The sequence below is a fragment of the Sphaerodactylus townsendi genome, linkage group LG14 (assembly GCF_021028975.2).
Source record: "Sphaerodactylus townsendi isolate TG3544 linkage group LG14, MPM_Stown_v2.3, whole genome shotgun sequence".
Taxonomy (NCBI): Eukaryota; Metazoa; Chordata; class Lepidosauria; order Squamata; family Sphaerodactylidae; genus Sphaerodactylus; species Sphaerodactylus townsendi.
In genome coordinates, this window is record NC_059438.1 from 21,216,901 (window position 1) to 21,235,678 (window position 18,778).

Below are 18,778 nucleotides of genomic sequence, written 5' to 3' on the forward strand. Positions count from 1 at the left end.
ACATGTTCAAAACTTGGACATTTTGGAAATCTGGAAAATGTTGTTAATTGTGTCGTTCAGTCCGTCTTGTTTGATATTTTCACTAATGAAGCAGGAGCTGCCATGAAGCTCTGGGAATTGGTCAGTAGGTTGTTTTGGATAATGGGTTCACTATTTCTGGGAGAGCATCCAGGAAATGAGAGGGTGGAAGGAGGCCACCCTCAATTTTACGTGCTGTATTTGTAGCTCCGACAGCCATTTGAAGAGCTTCCCAAGTGCCTGTGCCGTGTGTCTTAGTCCAAACATTGCTCCATGTGATTTGCCATCCGGTGCCTTATGTAAACCACTGGGCCTGGTGCCTTCTGAAATCTAGTGTCAAGTTGCTGCCTGCAATCAGGTCCCAAAGAACCACACAGCTCATAATGAGTACCCAAATGTGGCGTTGCACTTATTTCTTGTGCACTCACTGCCATGCAGGCATTGCAGGTTGCTAGTGAACTGCAAGGGAAGGGTGGGATGGGGTCGGGAGTCAAAAGCTGTTGATGGTATGGCATAAGGGCTTTGCTCATATGAGAAAATAAAAATCATAACATGCATGCTCAAGCTCTGAGCATTCCTAAAGCAGTTCTCTGAATCCTAAATCTCATATCTGTCACTTCTAAACAGAGACCATGTGAAAAATGTGAACCACCAGAATGAAAAGTCTATTTAGACCCTCAGAGTGTGGCCTGGACAGCCCCCATGAGTGAAAGATTCATGGCTTCTCTGCACATTTTTCGTTGTGCTTCTTCACAAATGTCCTGGCCGCTTTGATGTCATATGGTGATAGTTTAAATGCAGACATCTTAAATTGGTGGCTTTCAGATCTTCTACAATCCAGGGACCCTTTTCAGAGAGGACTCCCTGGGCATCCAAGAGAAACCCCAGCACCACAAAGGCGGTGCATTTTAGGACATGCCTTCGGCAACCTGTTGAGCTTTTACTTTACACTGTGCAAAAGGCAAGTAAGCCTGAGCATGGACCCAAACAATGTGGCTACATGCTATTGGGGGGAAATCTAGGGGCCAGAGTAGACATCTCTGACCTTGATGGACCAGGAGGCTTACTCAGCTGAAAGCAGTTTCATTCGAGTAGACCTTCTGAGGGAAGCTTTTTGCTGTTATTAAACACAGTTTGGAAGCTGCAGGTTTACATTAAGGTTAAGGCCCGACTAGTGGCAGGCTATTCTACTTAATGCTGCACAAAGGTGATCTTTGAACTGTGGACCACCCCATCGTGGCATCCTCCTGTCCTTTGAACTTTCCTGCTATGACCAAACTGTGCCTTTTAGAAGTCTCCCCCGTCGGCAAGTTTTCAATAACTTGCCATGACTTTGTGGACATCTGTATGTTGTGCACCCCCTCGCCCATTACATCTTCTTCCGTTTACCTTCTCCCATTCAGTCCTGACCCCAGAACTTTTTGTGGTTTATCCCAAACCAAAATTATGCACGTATGTTGGGGGCTTTATTTCTCACGTCATCCCCCATCCCACCTTTTCTGGTTCTTTTGAGACCACTTTTATCCCAGTTTTTTTTTCTGAAAGCCACTTTTGAGTCATCTTTTCCCTCATGCATAACATTTCTGTCTGTCCCATGTATCCCATCCATGTCCAGCCTGCATATTGATGATTGGACTCCCCCCCACCTCTGAAGATTGGTGGTTTGTTTCCTTTCCCCCACAATTGCACTAAAATGTCAGTATACTGCTAGTGTGTTGTGACAATAGGCTTAGCAGTTTTTCTGAATTCCTAGCTTTTGTTTTTTTTAAAGGGTCAGTCTCTCGCATGCTCCCTTGTGGAGATGTGCCTTTCCCCTTATATTTCCATAAGGGAGGAGGCTTAATACTACTTTTTAAATGAAAGTTGAGAATCAAGAGCACCTGCTGAGCTCAGTGTTACAATACTCTAGATGTTCTAGCCACATATCAATATTTTAGTGCCTTTTTTAAAGGGCGAAACCGCCATGCCACCAATGACACCATAGATTATAACATCGTCTGCCCATGAAAATCCTGATTATTTAAGGTACGTGCAGAAGAAAATAAACTGTGAAATGCAGGAGAGCAGATATGTGGAAAAACTGTGCCCAATCCATTCCAGTGCTTGTGGATTGACTGCCAAGAAAATCAGGAGCAAGTCAAGCGTGCGGAAAAGCCCTGTCTCCAAATTTGGGTGGTGTCAGGTCTCTTCTTCCTCCTTTGCAGTAAGGTAGTGGCCTGTTTCCTTTGTGTCTCAACTGTTCATGGCTGTAATATTTTTTACTGGTGCCTTTCCCTCCCCATTTATTTTTTTACACTATGGAATCTGTGTTTTGTATGGTGTGATTTGATACATGGCAATTAACCTGTAATGTTGAAATTGGTATATAGAATTATTTATTTTGTGTATTCCGTCCGTGTAAATTTGTATATGTATCCTGTTTATTCAATAAAATGTTGGCTTTCGCACAGTAGTTGGCGAAGTGCTATTGTTAACTAGTGGCTGTGGTTGCAGCAATTTTTTAATGGCAGCATTGTTTTCAATTTGAAGGAGCAAATATACATTTTCGGGGAGTTCCAGGAATGCTTTATAAAATCATCCTGGAGTTGAGCCCATCCTGGCCCCATTTTTCAGACATCAATTTTTTATATTTCTGTAGTTCGCTCTTACAAAATTAAGTTTTTACCGAACGCAACATAGAGTGCTTATACAGGTGGCACCTGGCTAAAGACAATGTATTCCAGTATAAATGTTCATGATTTGGAGCTCACTCCATCTCAGGTTAAACACCTGCTATTAGTTTTTGAAGTACCACTGGACTTTCAGTTTAATATTGTTTTGGCTGACTAACATGGCTAACCTTGCTAAAGAATTATTAGAACAGGATACTGTTCACGTTTTACCTATGTGAAAAATGGACAAAGAGGCTTACTGGTTTGTATGATGTGAATGTGTTCGCATATATGTTTGCCGACTCAGCAAGATAGCCAAAATGCGCAAGACTGGTTTTCAGCACCTCTCTAAATGTCTTGCTGTAGTTTGTGGAGGCTAGAATTGATTCCACTGTTGGCTGCCAAACGCTACAGCTGCTGGAAGTAAGTTCCAAATTGTGTTGTGGGTGTTTGAATAAAACCCCTCCAATGGTGCACAAAGGGAAGGGCTGACCAATGTTAACAAGAGCCTTCATTTTTATTTCTTTCCAGTGAAAGACTTGACTGCTTGCTTGAGCTTTCATCTGGGTTCAACTGTCCCTCTGAACTTCAGTCCCCTTCCTAAACAGGAATAAACTTGGTGATTTTATTCCTGCTTTGAGCTCCCCCAAGGCGTGATCAGTTTCTCGCAACGACTTGGTCTATCCAGCTGCGGAATTTGGAGACTCGAGTGTAGGCGGCCGGCGTTTGGACATTGCAGTTGGATGTGCCCCAAGAGACTATCCCAATCAGGTTCCAGATTGAACCTTTCAGGCACACGAGGGGACCTCCAGAATCACCCTAGAGAGACAGAGAGAGGAAGAATTTCACTTCAGTTTTACCAGATGCACACTTTATCGATGCCCACCTTTCTCACGTTATAGCATCTTACTCCATTTGGGTAGGAGAATGGGCTGCCTGCTAGGGGGTGGTTGACTTTTCACATATATATTCCGCTCTCTGTCCAAGGAACAAGGCTAGCAACCGGGGGAGTTTACTCCCATTTCACATTCACAGTGTTGAGGGCATTTGGTTGCACGCACTGAAGGGGAGCCACAAGAAATGCATCTGCAGCTACTGCAGAGAAGCTGTCCTTAAACCTACAATTGCCTAAGGATTGCAGTGAGGTAGGCGGGGCCGAAAGAGTTGCTAGAGACTAGCCCAGGGGTAGGGAACCTGCGGCTCTCCAGATGTTCAGGAACTACAATTCCCATCAGCCCCTTTCAGCATGGCCAATTGGCCATGCTGAAAGGGGCTGATGGGAATTGTAGTTCCTGAACATCTGGAGAGCCGCAGGTTCCCTACCCCTGGACTAGCCCAAGGCCACCCATTAGGCTTCATGTGGAGTAATGGGGAATTGGATCCTGTTCTTCAGATCAGAGTCCACTGCTCCTAACCACTACACCAGGCTGGCCCTCTCTCCTTTGCTTAGTCACACTCTTACCTGGCAGGAGGAGGCACCGGCACCCCCGGCGCATACCATAGAGCTGGTGACACGATTGCCCCAATATTGCTGGCACTGGTTGACCGTCACCAAGGGTATAGCCACCTGCTGTAACTTTACTGCTGGACTATTTGCTGGGGAAACAAGCAAATTTCAGGCATCGAAAGGGCAACACAACAACAGAGATCCCCCTCCCCCCCATGCCTTAATCTGTCCTGTTAACATCTCTCTGTTATCAAAGATATATGTACAGAAGTACCTTCACCTACCCTTGGCGAGATTTCCCCCTCTTCCCTCTCCTCCCAAACCCTAATCTGCAGCTGTTGGTACATCTGTCCTAGGTAGATTGCACAGATGCCGATTCTTCCCTTCTGGAAGCGTTCCAACATTCAACTCCAAACACAGTGCTCAATTCCTGGATTGCATTTATCCTCTTTTCCTGCTAGGCTGTTTCCCCGTTTGACTCCCACCCATCTGCCTGACGTACTGTTGGTGCTGGTCCGTCCCCAGCCAGTGGTGACACATCTCAGCCCTTCGGGCAGCGTCTCCGTGGCAGAAGCCAGGCAGACGGGAGACACGCGGGAATTCAGCTGAGCAGGAGAAGAAAGCTTCAGCAGGGTGATATCATTGTTGAGGGTGCTGGGATTCCAGGAGGGATGGGTGATGACCTGGAAAACACAAGTAAAAAATAATCCGGAGGTTAAATAGTTTGTGCTTAAAGGTCTCCTCCTTGGTCTCCCTTTAGAACTTGCAGGGCATGCAAATATTTGTCAAGTGAAGTATATTCAGTTTCACATAAAGATGTTAGTAGATTGTATATTCCTCCACCACAGAACAAAGCATGCTGGACCTTCTTTGTTATAGAATGCTCCACCTGGATCCCTACCTAGCCCTGCTCCCCCCACTATCCATTTGAAAGTTAAAATACAATGTTCAGTAATACACAACAAAATAATGGTTTTGACAAAGGCAATGCATAAAAATGAATGATAATTCTCATATTTGTTTGGGACTATATTCTAATGCAGAAGCATGTGATGCCTCAACTGACCAAACTAACATCTTTATGTGAAACTAACATCTTTATAGTAGCTGCTAATTGCCTGGAAGTTGATGAGACTATTCATGCCCTGATGGCAGATATACTTAAAGGGGAGAGTTGTGGCTCAGTGACAGAGCATACATTTGACATACTGAAGGCCAAAAATTCAATCCCTAGCTAGCACCTCCTTTTTAAATAATCAGGTCACAGGAGGCATGAAAGACCTCCACCCGAGACCCTGAAGAGCGGCCGGCTGCCAGTCTGAATTGACTTTGATGGACCAATGATCTGATTCAGCTTAAGACCACTTTGTGAATTAATAATTGCCAGGGTTGCCCTATTGAGCCTCATGTCGCTCTCTTCCATGCCTTAGTGAATTTCAGTCTGGACTACTATAATACATTCTTAGTGGGACTGCTCCTGAATACAGTTCAGAAATTTCAACTGATGCAGAATACCACAGCCACTCTTTCACCTGGTATTACAAGGTTGGTTAATGCTGGTTTTCTGTCTTTTTTTCAGGACCAAGTTCAAGGTGATGACTGTGGCTTATAAAAGCCCTAATCATCTATATCAAAAGGTGTCTATTTCTATAGGAGCTTCCGCTGTGCTTTTAAACAGAGAGGCCTTGCTTTAGGGTCCATCTCACAATGAATCTATGGTCTTCAGCATGGCCTTCTTGAAGGTTGCCCCAAAGCTCTAGAATGCCTTCTCTGTGTGAAGTTGGTTGACCCAATTTATTCAGCATTGTAAAGGATGGCCAATGCACTTTGGCCTTTTAACACTTAGTAGTTTTCCTGCTTCCTGGTTTTCTTATCTAAGTTATTTTGACTTTAATGTACCATTATCAAGTTTTGTTTTAAAATTCCAGGCAGTTCCAAAAAGGCAGGAGGGCATGGCAAGTTATAACGGACTCACCTTGGCAATTGTCTTAATCTGGACTGGCTCTGCGTTGGAGTTCCGATCGTATTCTCCAAGAACCACGTAATGTGAGAGGCTGGAGGAAGAGAGAATTGCTCGTGAGGCTGCTCAAGGGCACATCCCTAACATGCCAGTATGACCCTCTGTGACAGCAGGCTTTCTGCTGAAGGAGTGTAGCTGAAGGTGAATAACATTAGCGAATATCATTCTTTCGTTGAAATCGGCACGTTGCCTTTTGGGTCAAATCTGAAGGTGAAGCAGCTCAGTGGAATTCTGCAGCTGCTGAATTTGCCAACAGCTGGCCTAAAAACCATTGAGAAATACCAGTTGGCCTCCTTCTCTGAGGTTTATCATTCTCCCTTTCCCACTCTAGGTAGGTTTGAGTCTCCAGCTCCACAAAAAAGCTTTTGCCTCCTCTCAGCGCTTTCTCAGGGAAATCAAGAGTCCTTCTCACCTTGGGTTACAATGAGCTGCAGTAGCGACCCAGTTCTGGTTGATCAAGGAACCTCCACAGTAATGGGCCCGGGAGCTTGTCTGGGGAAAAAGAATCCAGCAGTGAAAAGGGGAAAGACGGCTTTGGAAGCGAAAAAAAAAAACAAGAGGTGCTCAGTGTGGAATTGACATAATTGGTTCATTCAGTTTGTACAAATAAGTCAGGTGACATCCAAGCCAACTGGTTGCACTCCAACATTTTCTGTATTGCTTGATATTTAAATTGTTGTCCTTGGGCAGGTATGAAATTAAGAGCGTGGAAAATATAAAAAAACAAGTGGGGACCCGCAAGAAACTTGAGGGAAGGGGGAATTACCCCCACTTTTGTTTCCTCCCATCTCCCCTTACTTCTCTGCCTCTTACTGTTCAACCTGATACCCCTTCTCTTACTTCTTTCTCTTTCCCCTAGTCCGGCTCTCTTTCTCTCTCTCTTTTTGCAGCTGTCTTTCTGCCCCACTACCTCAGCTCCCTCTTACTCTTCCTTTCTGCCCCATGCTCCAGCACTCCTTTTCTCTGGAGTGGTGTAGTGGCTAAGAGCAGGTGCACTCTAAACTGGGGAACCGGGTTTGATTCTACCACTTGAGCTGTGGAGGCTTATTTGGTGAACCAGATTAGCTTCTGCAACACACGTCAGCTGGGTGACCTTGGGGTTGGGGTCACAGTTCTTCAGGAGGTCTTCTTCAGTCTCACCCAATCTCACAGGGTGTTTGGTGTGTGGTGGGAGGGAGATTGTAAGTCTTTGAGTTCTCCCACATACAGCAGGGGTCTTCAAACTATGGCCCTCCAGATGTTCATAGACTACAATTCCCATGAGCCCTACCACTTGGCCATGCTGGCAGGGGCTGATGGGAATTGTAGTCCATGAACATTTTGAGGGCCATAGTTTGAAGACCCCCTGCCTTACAGAAAAGAAAGGGGGGTATAAATCCAAATTCCTCCTCCTCTGTTCACCACAACCCTATATTCTTTGCTGGCCCACTGTGGTAGCTAAGGTTGGCCCATTGCAACTCTACCTAAGGTAAGGGGCGAGTGGGGGGGATTTGTGGAGGATTTAACTCTTCCATTTAAAAAAGTCAGATTTTTCGGAAGACCCAGGGGGTCTCCTAAGTCTGCAGAAAAACCTGTTTGGATATGTTCCCTGTATCTGCAGGTGTGGGGCACATGTTAGAATTCAATATATAGATATTACTGACTCTATGCTTTGGTTACAACAAGAGAAGCGGTAACTCTTCCACCCCCCCCAATAAAGAATAAAAATTGACTAATGGGCTTCCGTGATTGCCCCCAGGCTCTAGAATGCCCTCCCCTTGGAGATTTGCCATACACCTACCCTTTATGGATTTAGGTGTATGGCAAAGACCGTCCGCTTCACCCAGACATTTGGTTCGCCTCCTTGGAAACCCCCTCTACAGATGCTGTTCTAGGGGGTGGGGTGGAAGCAGGGGTGAGTGTTATTTTAAGGTGATTTTTTTGGCCTGTTTTAATTGTTACCGGTATATTTTATTCATGATGTTTATGCTTTTAAAAAAAAGATTTGTAAGCCACCTAGAGACACTAGTATGAGGCAGGGTATCAAATAGATAGATAGATAGATAGATAGATAGATAGATAGATAGATAGATAGATAGATAGATAGATAGATAGATAGATAGATAGATAGATATAGATAGATAGATAGATAGATAGATAGATAGATAGATAGATAGATAGATAGATAGATAGATAGATAGATAGATAGATAGATAGATAGAAAGAAAGAAAGAAAGAAAGAAAGAAAGAAAGAAAGAAAGAAAGAAAGAAAGAAAGAAAGAAAGAAAGAAAGAAAGAAAGAAAGAAAGAAAGAAAGAAAGAAAGAAAGAAAGAAAGAATATTGCTCTAAGCTGGATTTTTCAGGGTTACAGGCCATAATTTCGACTTTAAGGATCATAAAAGCGTGTCGTAGCAGAGGAAAGGAAACTGTCGTTAAGATGCAAACCAAACATCACAAAAAGAGTAACACTCTTCGGCTCTGCTTCTTCAGACTGGACGTTATGCAACATAGAAACGGCCAGCAAAGCTGCACCTGGGGCTCAAAGGCCATCGACAAAAAGAGTCTAGAAGATGGAGCAGAGAAAGTTTGGGGCAGACTTTTAATTAGGAGAATCAGTGAGCCTCTCAGCCAAGGCTACCGGGACAGGAACGCGCAAGGTCTGTTCTCCCTTTGAAAAGATAAGGGCCAGCAGTCATTCAGATTCCATCTAGCATTAATTGGAACAGATGAGTCTCTTGTCAAGCAGACAGCAGAGGCATCTGTTGGTGGCAGCACAGAGCCCTTGACCCAGTTCTTGAGACTCTCTGCTGTTTTGGATAGCTGCATGGTTCACAGCGCAGTTGTATGCGGTGTTTGTCCTGTCTTCGCCTACTGGGCCTATTGAGGAGCAATCCTGCGTAGGGTCACAGTCTTGTGACACAATGTGTCCTGTTTGAGAACTGTCTTGAGCAGGGGTCCCCAAACTTTTTAAACAGGGGGCCAGTTCACGCATGGCCAGATTTCCGCTGGCAGGACCAAGTTGATGCGTCACCAAGGGAGCACGATCCATCTGCTCCTCACCCCTCCCCCCGGCCGAGAGCTCCCACCCCCCCCCGCCGTCCCCTTCCAATCCCGGCCCTGAAGCTCCGCCCGCCTTTCTTCTCTCACAGGTGCGGGTGATGCGGTCCCCTCTGGTCGCTTGGAATGAGTAGCCACGCTTGAGGAGTTTTGTAAACTCCAGTCCAGGGTGCCAAGCTCCAGGGGCTGCCTTGGAGTTTGGGCACCTCGACCCCCTGGTGGTTACAAACAGCCCTGCCGGGCCACTCGCTGCTCATTCCAAGGCGGCCGGAGGGGACCCGCATCAATGCGACAAAGGGAAGAAAGGCAGCTCTGCTGCATTGGTACGGTCCCTCCTCGCCAGCTTGGAATGAGCAGCGAGTCAGCCCGCGCTTAATGCTGTTTGTAAACCTGGGGAAAAGGGGAGATAGAGAAGGGGGGAGATCCGCTTCTGCCCAGCGGGTCGATAAATGCCCTCCGGCCTGATTTGGCCTCAATGAAGTTTGGGGACCCCTGGTCTTGAGACACAATAAAGGTTCATCTTGGACACTTTCCCTGGGATCAGATATGTGAAGCTGCCCTTGCTGCACCAGACCTTTGGTCTGTCCAGGTCAGCACTGCCTACTCTGACTGGCAGCAGCTCCCAAGGATTTTGGGTAGAGGCCTTTCACATCACCTCCTTATCCAATCCTTTTAACTAGAGATTCTGGGAACGGAACATGGAACCTTCTGCATGCAGAGCTCCTCTACCACAGAGCCATAAGCTCCCTCCCTCGTATAATCGCCAGCTCTGGTTTGGGAAGTACGTGGAGATTTGCGGGGTGGAGCCACAGGAGGATTGGGGAGGGGAGGGACTTTCAAGGGGGTACAATGGTATACAGTCTGCCTTCCAAAACAGCCATTTTTGTCCAGGTAAACTGATCTCTGTCGCCTCGAGATCAGCTGTGATAGGAGATCCCCAGCCACCACCTGGAGGTTGGTAACCCTATTCCCCAAACCTCCTGATTTCAGTGTTATACTTGGAAAACCAGAGCCAGCACTGCTTCTTCCTGTTTCCCACACATACACCAGCTCTGTGGTCCATCCTTTTGGAATCATAGAGTTGGAAGAAACCACAAAGACCATTAAGTCCAACCCCCTGCCGTGCAGGAACACACAATCAAAGCACTCCCAACGTACATTCATCCAGCCTCTGTTTAAAAACCTCCAAAGAAGGAGACTCCACCACTCTCCAAGGCAGTGATTTCCACTGTCTAACAGCCCTGACAGTCAGAGTTCTTCCTAATGTTTAGGTGGAATCTCTTTTCCTGAATTTGAATCCACTACCTTACGTGTCTCTAGTTCAGTGGTAGTAAACCTTTGCCTATAATCAAGCATGGATTACAATTCATCATCAGCCCCTACCAGCATGGCCAATTGGCCATGCTGGCAGGGGCTGATGGGAATTGTAGTCCATAACATCTGGAGTGCCAAAGGTTCGCCACCATGGCCCTAGTCTCTGAGGCAGCAGAAAACAAGCTTGCTCCCTCTTCGACATGACATCCCTTCAAATATTTAAACAAAGCTATCATGCCCCCCCTTAATTGTCACTTCTCCAGACTAAACATCCCCAGCTCCCTAAGCCTCTCTTCGTAGGGCATGGATTCTAGACCTTTTACCACTTTGGTTGCCCTCCTCTGGACACATTCCGACTTGTCAATATCCTTCTTAAATTGCAGTGCTCAGAACTGAACACAGTACTCTCTAGGCAAAGTCTGAGCAATGCAGAGTAGAATTGTACAATTACTTCCCTCGATCTAGACACTGTACTCTAAGTGTGTCTCTAGGTGTGCAATGCAGCAGGCAAGTGGAAAGAACAGGTGATTGGGGAAAGGGGGGGAATATACAAGAGAAGCTGCCTTGTCTTTAGTGGCTGCTGTTTCTCTTTATTCAAGGCTGTGAAACACATCCCCTCCCCGTTCCCCCGCCAAATCAACCAGTCTTACCTGCAGAGAGACCTGCCAGGGCCAGGAGCCTGAAACTGCGTTCTGTCCATTAATGATTCTCTCTGTGTCTCTCACGTTTGGTCTAATTGCAGGGACGCCACAGCCTAGGAAGCAACAAGCAAGCCAAGAGTTAAAAAAAATCAGCGGCCTTGATGGGGACTGGACCAGCGGTCACTTTAGAGCAAAATGGACCTTTCCCAGCTTTGCTGGGCTCTTAGCGAGCTGGCCCAAGTATGGGGCGGGGAGGGGGGAAGCATGTACAACTCTGCTTGCTGAGCTCCTGGGAGCAGCCAGGGGCATGCTGGGAGCCCAGCTCTCCAGTGACACCCAGCCCAAGCCTTTGCAGCATGGTCAGCATCAGTGCATGCCGCTTGCTCTCCAACAGTGATTCTCAACCTTCCTAATGCCGTGACCTTTAATACAGTTCCTCCTGTTGTGGTGACCCCCAACCATAAAATTATTTGTGTCTTGGTTCCTAAGACCATTGGAAATATGTGTTTTCCGATGGTCTTAGGCGACCCCTGTGAAAGGGTCGTTCAACCCCCAAAGGGGTCGCGACCCACAGGTTGAGAACCACTGCTCTAGAACATCCTACTGTGGAAACATGCAAAAGTGCTACCAGGGGTATGGCGAAAAATGCTACCAAGGGAAGGGAGAAATAATCGCAGTTCCTCTCTAAATGTGCTTGAAGGTGGAGCATAAGCTTAGCAAGGACCCAAGACACATGAAGTTGCCTTATACTGAGTCCTTCAAAGTCAGTACTGTCTACACACTGGCAGCAGCTCGCCACAGTCTCAGGCGGAGATCTTTCACGTCACTTGTACCCCATCCCTCTAACAAGAGATGCTGGGGATTGAGCCTGCGATCTCCTGTATGCCAAGCTGATGCTCTACCACTAAGCTATGGACTCTTCCCAAAGATGCCAGGAAGCCTCCAAGGCAAGGACAGGAAGTTATCTCCCCTTTCTTCTGAATTACGATAAAATTGGGCAGAATGGCCTGCAGGAAGGGAGATGTAACCAGGTGTGTTCTGGGTAGTATAGCACATAAATAGCAGCCTCCTGATCTATCTTTCAGCCCCATCAGTCATAAACAAGGAAGGGGACCCAAAGGATGACTGAGTCCAGAGATGGTAAGAGGTTGACAGGTGCAACTCACCCAAGACTGTGCCGAGGAGGGTTAGGAAAGCCACAACTGCAGGTGCCCACAGAGAAGTCATTTTGGTCAGAAACCCCAGGGAGCTACAGAACGATTGCCCTGCGCCACTTACTTTATACTACTTGGCAGCTGCACTTGGCTCTTCCAGACCTTGAGCTGATAATAGTGGCAGGCCAAATTTAGCCTGTGCCGTGTGCAGATGCTGTGCCACAAGGTTTCCTTGCCAGAACCACAGAGCTAGCAAGAGCAGCTGGGGCCCATAACTGCCACATTGTCAGAGGGGGATTGGGAGACCCATGGAGGGGCTTCATTAATATATTTTAAGAATGAACCCAGAGCAGTCATCCTGGAGCCCTGTTTTCCTTTCTGTAACACTGTCTGTGTACACTGGACTGAGTGAGCCAGAGCAGGGTAGGGGTTACAGCGTTGGACTAGGGCAGGGGTCTGCAACCTGTGGCTCTCCAGATGTTCATGGACTAAAATTCCCATCAGCCCCTGCAAGTTGGCCATGCTGGCAGGGGCTGATGGGATTTGTAGTCCATGAACATCTGGAGAGCTGCAGGTTGCAGACCCCTGGACTAGTTTGAATCGCCGTGTTGCCATGAAGCTTCTTGGATGACCTGGGAGAATGGCATCTCTGTTAGCCTAATCCTACCTCTCAGGGGGGTTGTAAGGATAAAATGGAGGAAGGATAAAATATTATTTACCTCCACCAGGAAGAAGACGACCAAGGTGTACAAAATAAAAATGTTATTAGCCACACTAGCAAAGTGAGATGGTTGTGCACAATCTTCTGTTATGCTGTTACAAGTGGCAGATACCATTTCCCTTGTAGGAAAATCTGAAGTGTTAGACTTGCCCATTCTTCTCCCCACAAACCATTTCCATAGTGGCGGGTGCTGAGGGCTCATGCCCACTTACTTCTCTTTGCTGCCTGAGTTATTGTGCACATGCACAGTTGTTCATGTGCACAGATATCCCAGGCAGCAAAGAGAAGCAAGTGGGCATGAACCTTTACTCAGCTGAAGCTGGGATTTCAAGCACATGTGTCACATATGGGATGTCCCAAGTCAAACCCTGGTAAAAGACACTGTGGGAAACTAACTGTGCAAAACCCAGACCCAGATGGCCCAGCTTAACCTGGTATCATCAGATGTAGAAGCTAGCCGGGTCAAGCTGATGGGAGACCACCAAGAAGCCCAGGATCACTTGAGGCAAGCAATGGCAAATACCTCTGTTCTTCTCTTGCCTTGAAAACCTTGGCTGTGACTTGTGGGCACTTTGCGCGCACAGTTGTGCAGGGCGACCTTATTGCTCAAATGTGGCCTACATGGACGACAAATTCCACAACTGCATGCTAGGAGCTCTCAGGCTGAAGCTTTAGGCAGGGAGGCTGGGACAGGCTGGAGCAACTGGGGAAGCTGCAGGATTGGAAGCCAGTTAGTGTGTTACATGAAATGTCTCCAACTGGATCAGGATGAAGGAGTCTGTACAATGTTCCTGCCAGTTTTCTAGCTCCCGGTCTCCTTCCTGGAGTCCACAAGTCTTTCCCAAGGACATTCACTCCATGCCCTTCACCATGTTTACTTGGCTTTGCAAAGCCATGGGTGGGAATGGGATGACAAGAGGGAGTGCCTGACTGTGTATCTGAAGTGTCATGTGCTAAACATGTGTGCATGTCCCACGGTAGCTCCTTGTAACAGGTGTGAAGAAGACCTACTTTCCCAGGGGCTGGTGATTGGCCAGTAGTGTTTGGGACAACCATGTCATTACATTTGCTGGCAAGTTTTGCTCACAAACAGATCTGCACACCATTTAGCCATGAACCCGAAGGCCAAACTTGGAAGGGGGGAGTGATAAGAAACAGGAGAAATGAATGTTTTCATTAAATGGTAAGAAACCCAAATGCCGTTTTTAAACACAGCTGATCTTTTGGAACACCATATTGGAATCTACCCAATGGTGGCACTTCGGATTCTCTATGTCACTTGACCCAACTTTCTCAGTTTTGCATGTATTTCTCAACATTACTTTTTCTCCACTGTGAGCATGTTGGCTCACCGATGAGCAATCCTGTTTATTTCCCCTGAAATAAGAACTTGCCTTTCTGCAGAAAAGGTACGGTTTTCACCTGTAAGAAGACATGCAAATTTTGTTTACTCTTCATTGTGGTCTCTGAGCACTCAAGATATTTTAATCTGTGCATAATTTTGTTTGGGACTTTCTAAAGTTTCCTGGCTTCCCTTCCCAAGAACCTGTTGTCCCATGTTGTAGGTTTAGGATTGTGAAAACTCTTTCCTCAACGGGTAAGCATGATATGGGGCACCCTAGCTCCTTTTTATTCCTAAGCTTTCCTAAGGGTCTAGCTGGCCAGATTCTAGTCACAGTGTGCAGTGCCCAAGTCATAACCATTTATAAAACATCCCAAGTCATAGGGCCCAAATCATAACCATTTATAAAACATCCAGTCCAGGAATTCAGTTTCACCCTATATTTTATGAGCCATATCTGAAATGACATAACTATTATATCTTGGCTTGCAGCCTGAGCTTCAGCCCTGCCCCTCAGACCTTTGGACCATAGTAAAGTGTACCTATTTCTCCCCAACCCCTGCTTGGATTATGTGGTGATGACATCTGGGATTGCCAATTTTGGCTTGGGAAATTTCTGGAGATTTGGGAGCAGTGCCTGGGGAAGTTTGGGGAAGACGCTGTTCCGGAACAAGGCTGGGAAAATCATTGCTGTACTTCTACCACTCAGCACATACGTATGACAGGGAAAGCCACACCACCTAGAAGTCATGGGCAATTTGGCTGCAAAGACCCAATTTGAGCTTTTAAAAAGGGAAGATCAAGAAAAGAGGAATTTGGCCTGCTTACAAAGTTTTTGGGAAGTGAGTTGCCACATTTCTGAAGTTTACCTCAGTTCTCCCTTAGAACAGGCCCTTAATCCTCAATACCATACACCAGTGTTCTATAAGCTTTCTAGCAACCTGGCATGGCAATTCATTGCAGTCCTCTTCAGGGCATTGGGAACACCGCCAGGCCAGAACAGGGGGGCGGGGCCATTTGGCATGGGCCTACGGTTTTGAGGGGACCTATGTGAAGAAGGGGTAACCACTTCAGATCTGAAATTCTGAATCAACACGAACGTACTGTTGTATTTACTGCCTTTTATTACAGTACTGTACATTTGCTCTTGTTCATATAAAGGGTCTCCGCACATGAACAGTCAAAAGCAGCTCATAGCACTGTGCGCACGGTTTGTGTGACTACACTTTGTACGTTAAACATGTGCGTAAGTCTCACGCTGTATGTCTGAAAGGCAGGTGTGTGGCAGAACTGGCGTTCCCAGGGGTTAGCTGCCCGGCAACTCTGGGAGAAGTGATTAGATGCCTAGTTCTTCTAATCAAATATGCTATTATTTTTGTTCAAACCAAAATATTGAAGCTGGAAATTTGTGGGAAGTAAATGACCGCAGGTTTTAATGGGGAAGTTTAAGAAAACTTGACACAGCAGGTCCTTGTCCTCAGCACTCCCCACTGGGAAATTCCCCCAGTTCTTACAGTCAAGTGCCATTCAACTATCCGGTACACCAGTGGGGCATAATGGGGTTAAAATGTTGGGTTAGGATGTGGGAGAGCCAGGTCAGAGCCCCTTCTTTGCCACTGAAGCTCATTGGGAGACCTTGGGCCAGTCATGCTGTTTCAGCCTAACCCACCTGACAAAACTTCTTTACCTGTAACTTCACCTCTCCAACACCTTTCCAACATTAAGTTGGAAAATTCCTGGAAATTTGTTTTTTTTTGGGGGGGGGGGGGAACCTAGAAGGGTGTGGGGTTTTCAGAGGTAGTCTCATTTTCTGTTCTTTTTTTAAGGTCCTCACTCTGTATTTTAAACGCCGTGTAATTTTTTTTTGTTTTCTTTTCATATTAAACCCTCTAAAATGTTTAATAATTTGCATTTGTATTTCACATGCTGCAACCCATAGTATCTTTTTGCTCAGGCTGGCTAGATTGTTTCCCCATTAATTCTGAGTTTCTTTTGTTCCTGCTCCAGAAAAATTATAATACATATTTTGGTCATCAGAAGAACCACATTTGGGTTCCTGGTGGGGACAGTTTTGGGGTGGAAGATTAGGGTGCATATTCTCCAAAGCCCGTTCTCTACAGCAGGAAAGTTAATAGAAATCAATTTTTTCAAATATGGAACAGGCAGACGCTTAACTGGGGGGGGGGGGCGGGGGGGCAAGGGACTCAAGCCCCAGGCACTCCTTGGGGAGGTGCAGGAAGAGCCCCCGCCCCAGTTGATCTAGGCTGGCCTTGCTGGCTGGACGTAAGTTAGCTTTAATGGTAAAGCAACCAAAGGCTTTTGTAGTGGGGGTGGCGGTGGCAGTGAAAGGGGGGAGGTAATCCACATTCCCCTTTTGCCACTATCACTGGTCACTTTAATTAAGATTAACTTACTTTCAGGTGAATGGTGCTATGGCTGGGAGGAGACTGGAGGGCAGAGACGGGCCAGGGAAAGAGCGCCCTTCCCACCCTCAGCCTCCTCCCAGTCACAGCCCCTCTCACCTGAAAGTAAGTTGATTTTAAAGCAACCAGAGGTGCTTTTAATAGACCACTCCCCCCATTCCACCAAAACTCTCTTCCTTTGCCCTTCCTGTCTCTTTCTCTCTCTCCCCCTCTTTCACTCTCTTCCCCCTCTTTCTCTCTGGATGCAGGATACACTACTGAGTAGTTGTGCAGGAGAATAAGATCTTGGGGTTCAGGTGGACAGTAAGTTAAACATGAGCAGTCAGTGTGATTCAGTGGCAAAAAGAGCTAATGCAATCTTGGGGTGCATCAATAGGGGCATAGCATCCACATCGCAAGAGGTTGGGAGGGGGGTGCAGTTTGAGAGCTTGGCCCAGGCACCATTTTCTGTAGATACACCCCTGGCAACAGGGATGGCAGGGAGCACTGGTTCTGAGAGAGTGAGTACAGAACGATTTCTAGAAGCGTTAACAATTTGGGGCGAATTGGAACAAAATGTTCTGGTTTTCCCCTAAAAGTGACTGATTGTACTCTAGCACGGAAAACTCAGAACCAAGGAGTTGCCCAACTTCCAGCATAATCAAAATATTTCCTCTTTTGACATTTCTTCCCCTCAGAAGAGGCGAAAAAAGAGAATGTGGCAATGCTGGAACTGCATTCAGGCGCGAAATATCAGATTTATCCCAAAACCATTCAGGATGATGAGCCTGGGGGAAACAGTGGGACTTCACCAGACCCTTCCTTGAGACCCATGCTACAGTTAAACACACATAAAGCTGCCTTGTACCGAATGAGTCCACGGGTTCCATCTAGGTCAGTACAGTCTCCTCAGACCGGGCGTAGCTCTCCAATGTCAAAGATTCTTTTCCCATAGATTTTATTTCATTTCCACTCCCTTCAACCACAGGGTGGTAGGATTGTTGGTAAGAAAGAAACAGAAACGTACAACAAAATAATAAATACTGAGATTGTTTAAAAAACATGTACAAAAAAATCTCTGGTGACAGCTCTTCGCCAACCCACATTATTAGAGAATAATAATTTCAGTATAATTGCTAGAACACAAAACACCAGTGTTAATAAGAGATCTCAATGTCTCAGGTGGCCACCTTTCATACCACTTGGAGATGCTGGGGATTGAATCTGGAATTACCTGCTTCCCAAGCATGTACACTATCACCAGTGTGGTATAGTGGTTAAGAGCAGGTGGATTCTAATCTGGAGAACTGGGTTTGATTCCCAACTCCTCCACCTGAGTGGCAGAGGCTTATCTGGTGAACCAGATGTGTTTCTGCACTCCTACATTCCTGCTGGGTGACCTTGGGCTGGTCACAGTTCTCTCAGAACTCTCAACCCCACCTACCTCACAAGGTGTCTGCTGTGCGGAGAGGAAGGGAAAGGAGCTTGTAAGCCATCTTGAGTCTCCTCACAGGAGAGAAAGGTGGGATATAAATCCAAACTCTTCTTCTTCTTCACTGAGCCATGGGCCCTCCCCAAATGAGGCTGTGTTTGTATGTAGGGGGACTGTCACTCTGCCATTCTTTTTGGTATCTCCAGGAGTCTCTCAGGTATATCCATCTGTTTTGGCGTCCAAGAAAGTAGATTCCTTTGAAATATAGTCTTGGAAGAGAGTGTTATGGATATGGTGGACTGACAAAACTCCCAAATAAGTAGGTTTTAGATCAAATCAAGTCTGAACTGTCTCTAGAAGCTAACATGACTCATCTGAGTCTGTTGTACTTTGGTCACATAATGAGAAGGCAAGAGTCATGAGAGAAGATTAATGCTAGGTAAGGTTGAAGGCAGCAGGAAAAGAGCAGGGGCATAATGCCCATTGGGCAAGGTGGGCAGCTGCCCAGGGCATCACCTTGTGGGGGGCATCAAAATCCAGGGTTCGTTTTTGGGTATTTTTAGTGGTTTTCCATTTTTGGCCTGCAGGGGCGCAATTTT

At 46.4% G+C, this 18,778-nt stretch overlaps 1 protein-coding gene across 1 annotated transcript; it reads right to left on the reverse strand.

Moving 5' to 3' along the window:
* Positions 1-3,202: 3,202 nt before the first annotated feature.
* CTRL (chymotrypsin like) lies at positions 3,203-12,355 on the reverse strand. Its single transcript, XM_048515929.1, has 7 exons — positions 12,295-12,355; positions 11,138-11,241; positions 6,549-6,628; positions 6,092-6,170; positions 4,619-4,799; positions 4,132-4,265; positions 3,203-3,488 (listed from the first exon to the last, which is right to left on the reverse strand). Exons 1-7 carry the CDS (start codon positions 12,353-12,355, stop codon positions 3,327-3,329), a joined length of 801 nt encoding a protein of 266 aa, XP_048371886.1. The 3' UTR covers positions 3,203-3,326.
* Between the last annotated feature and the right edge of the window lie 6,423 nt (positions 12,356-18,778).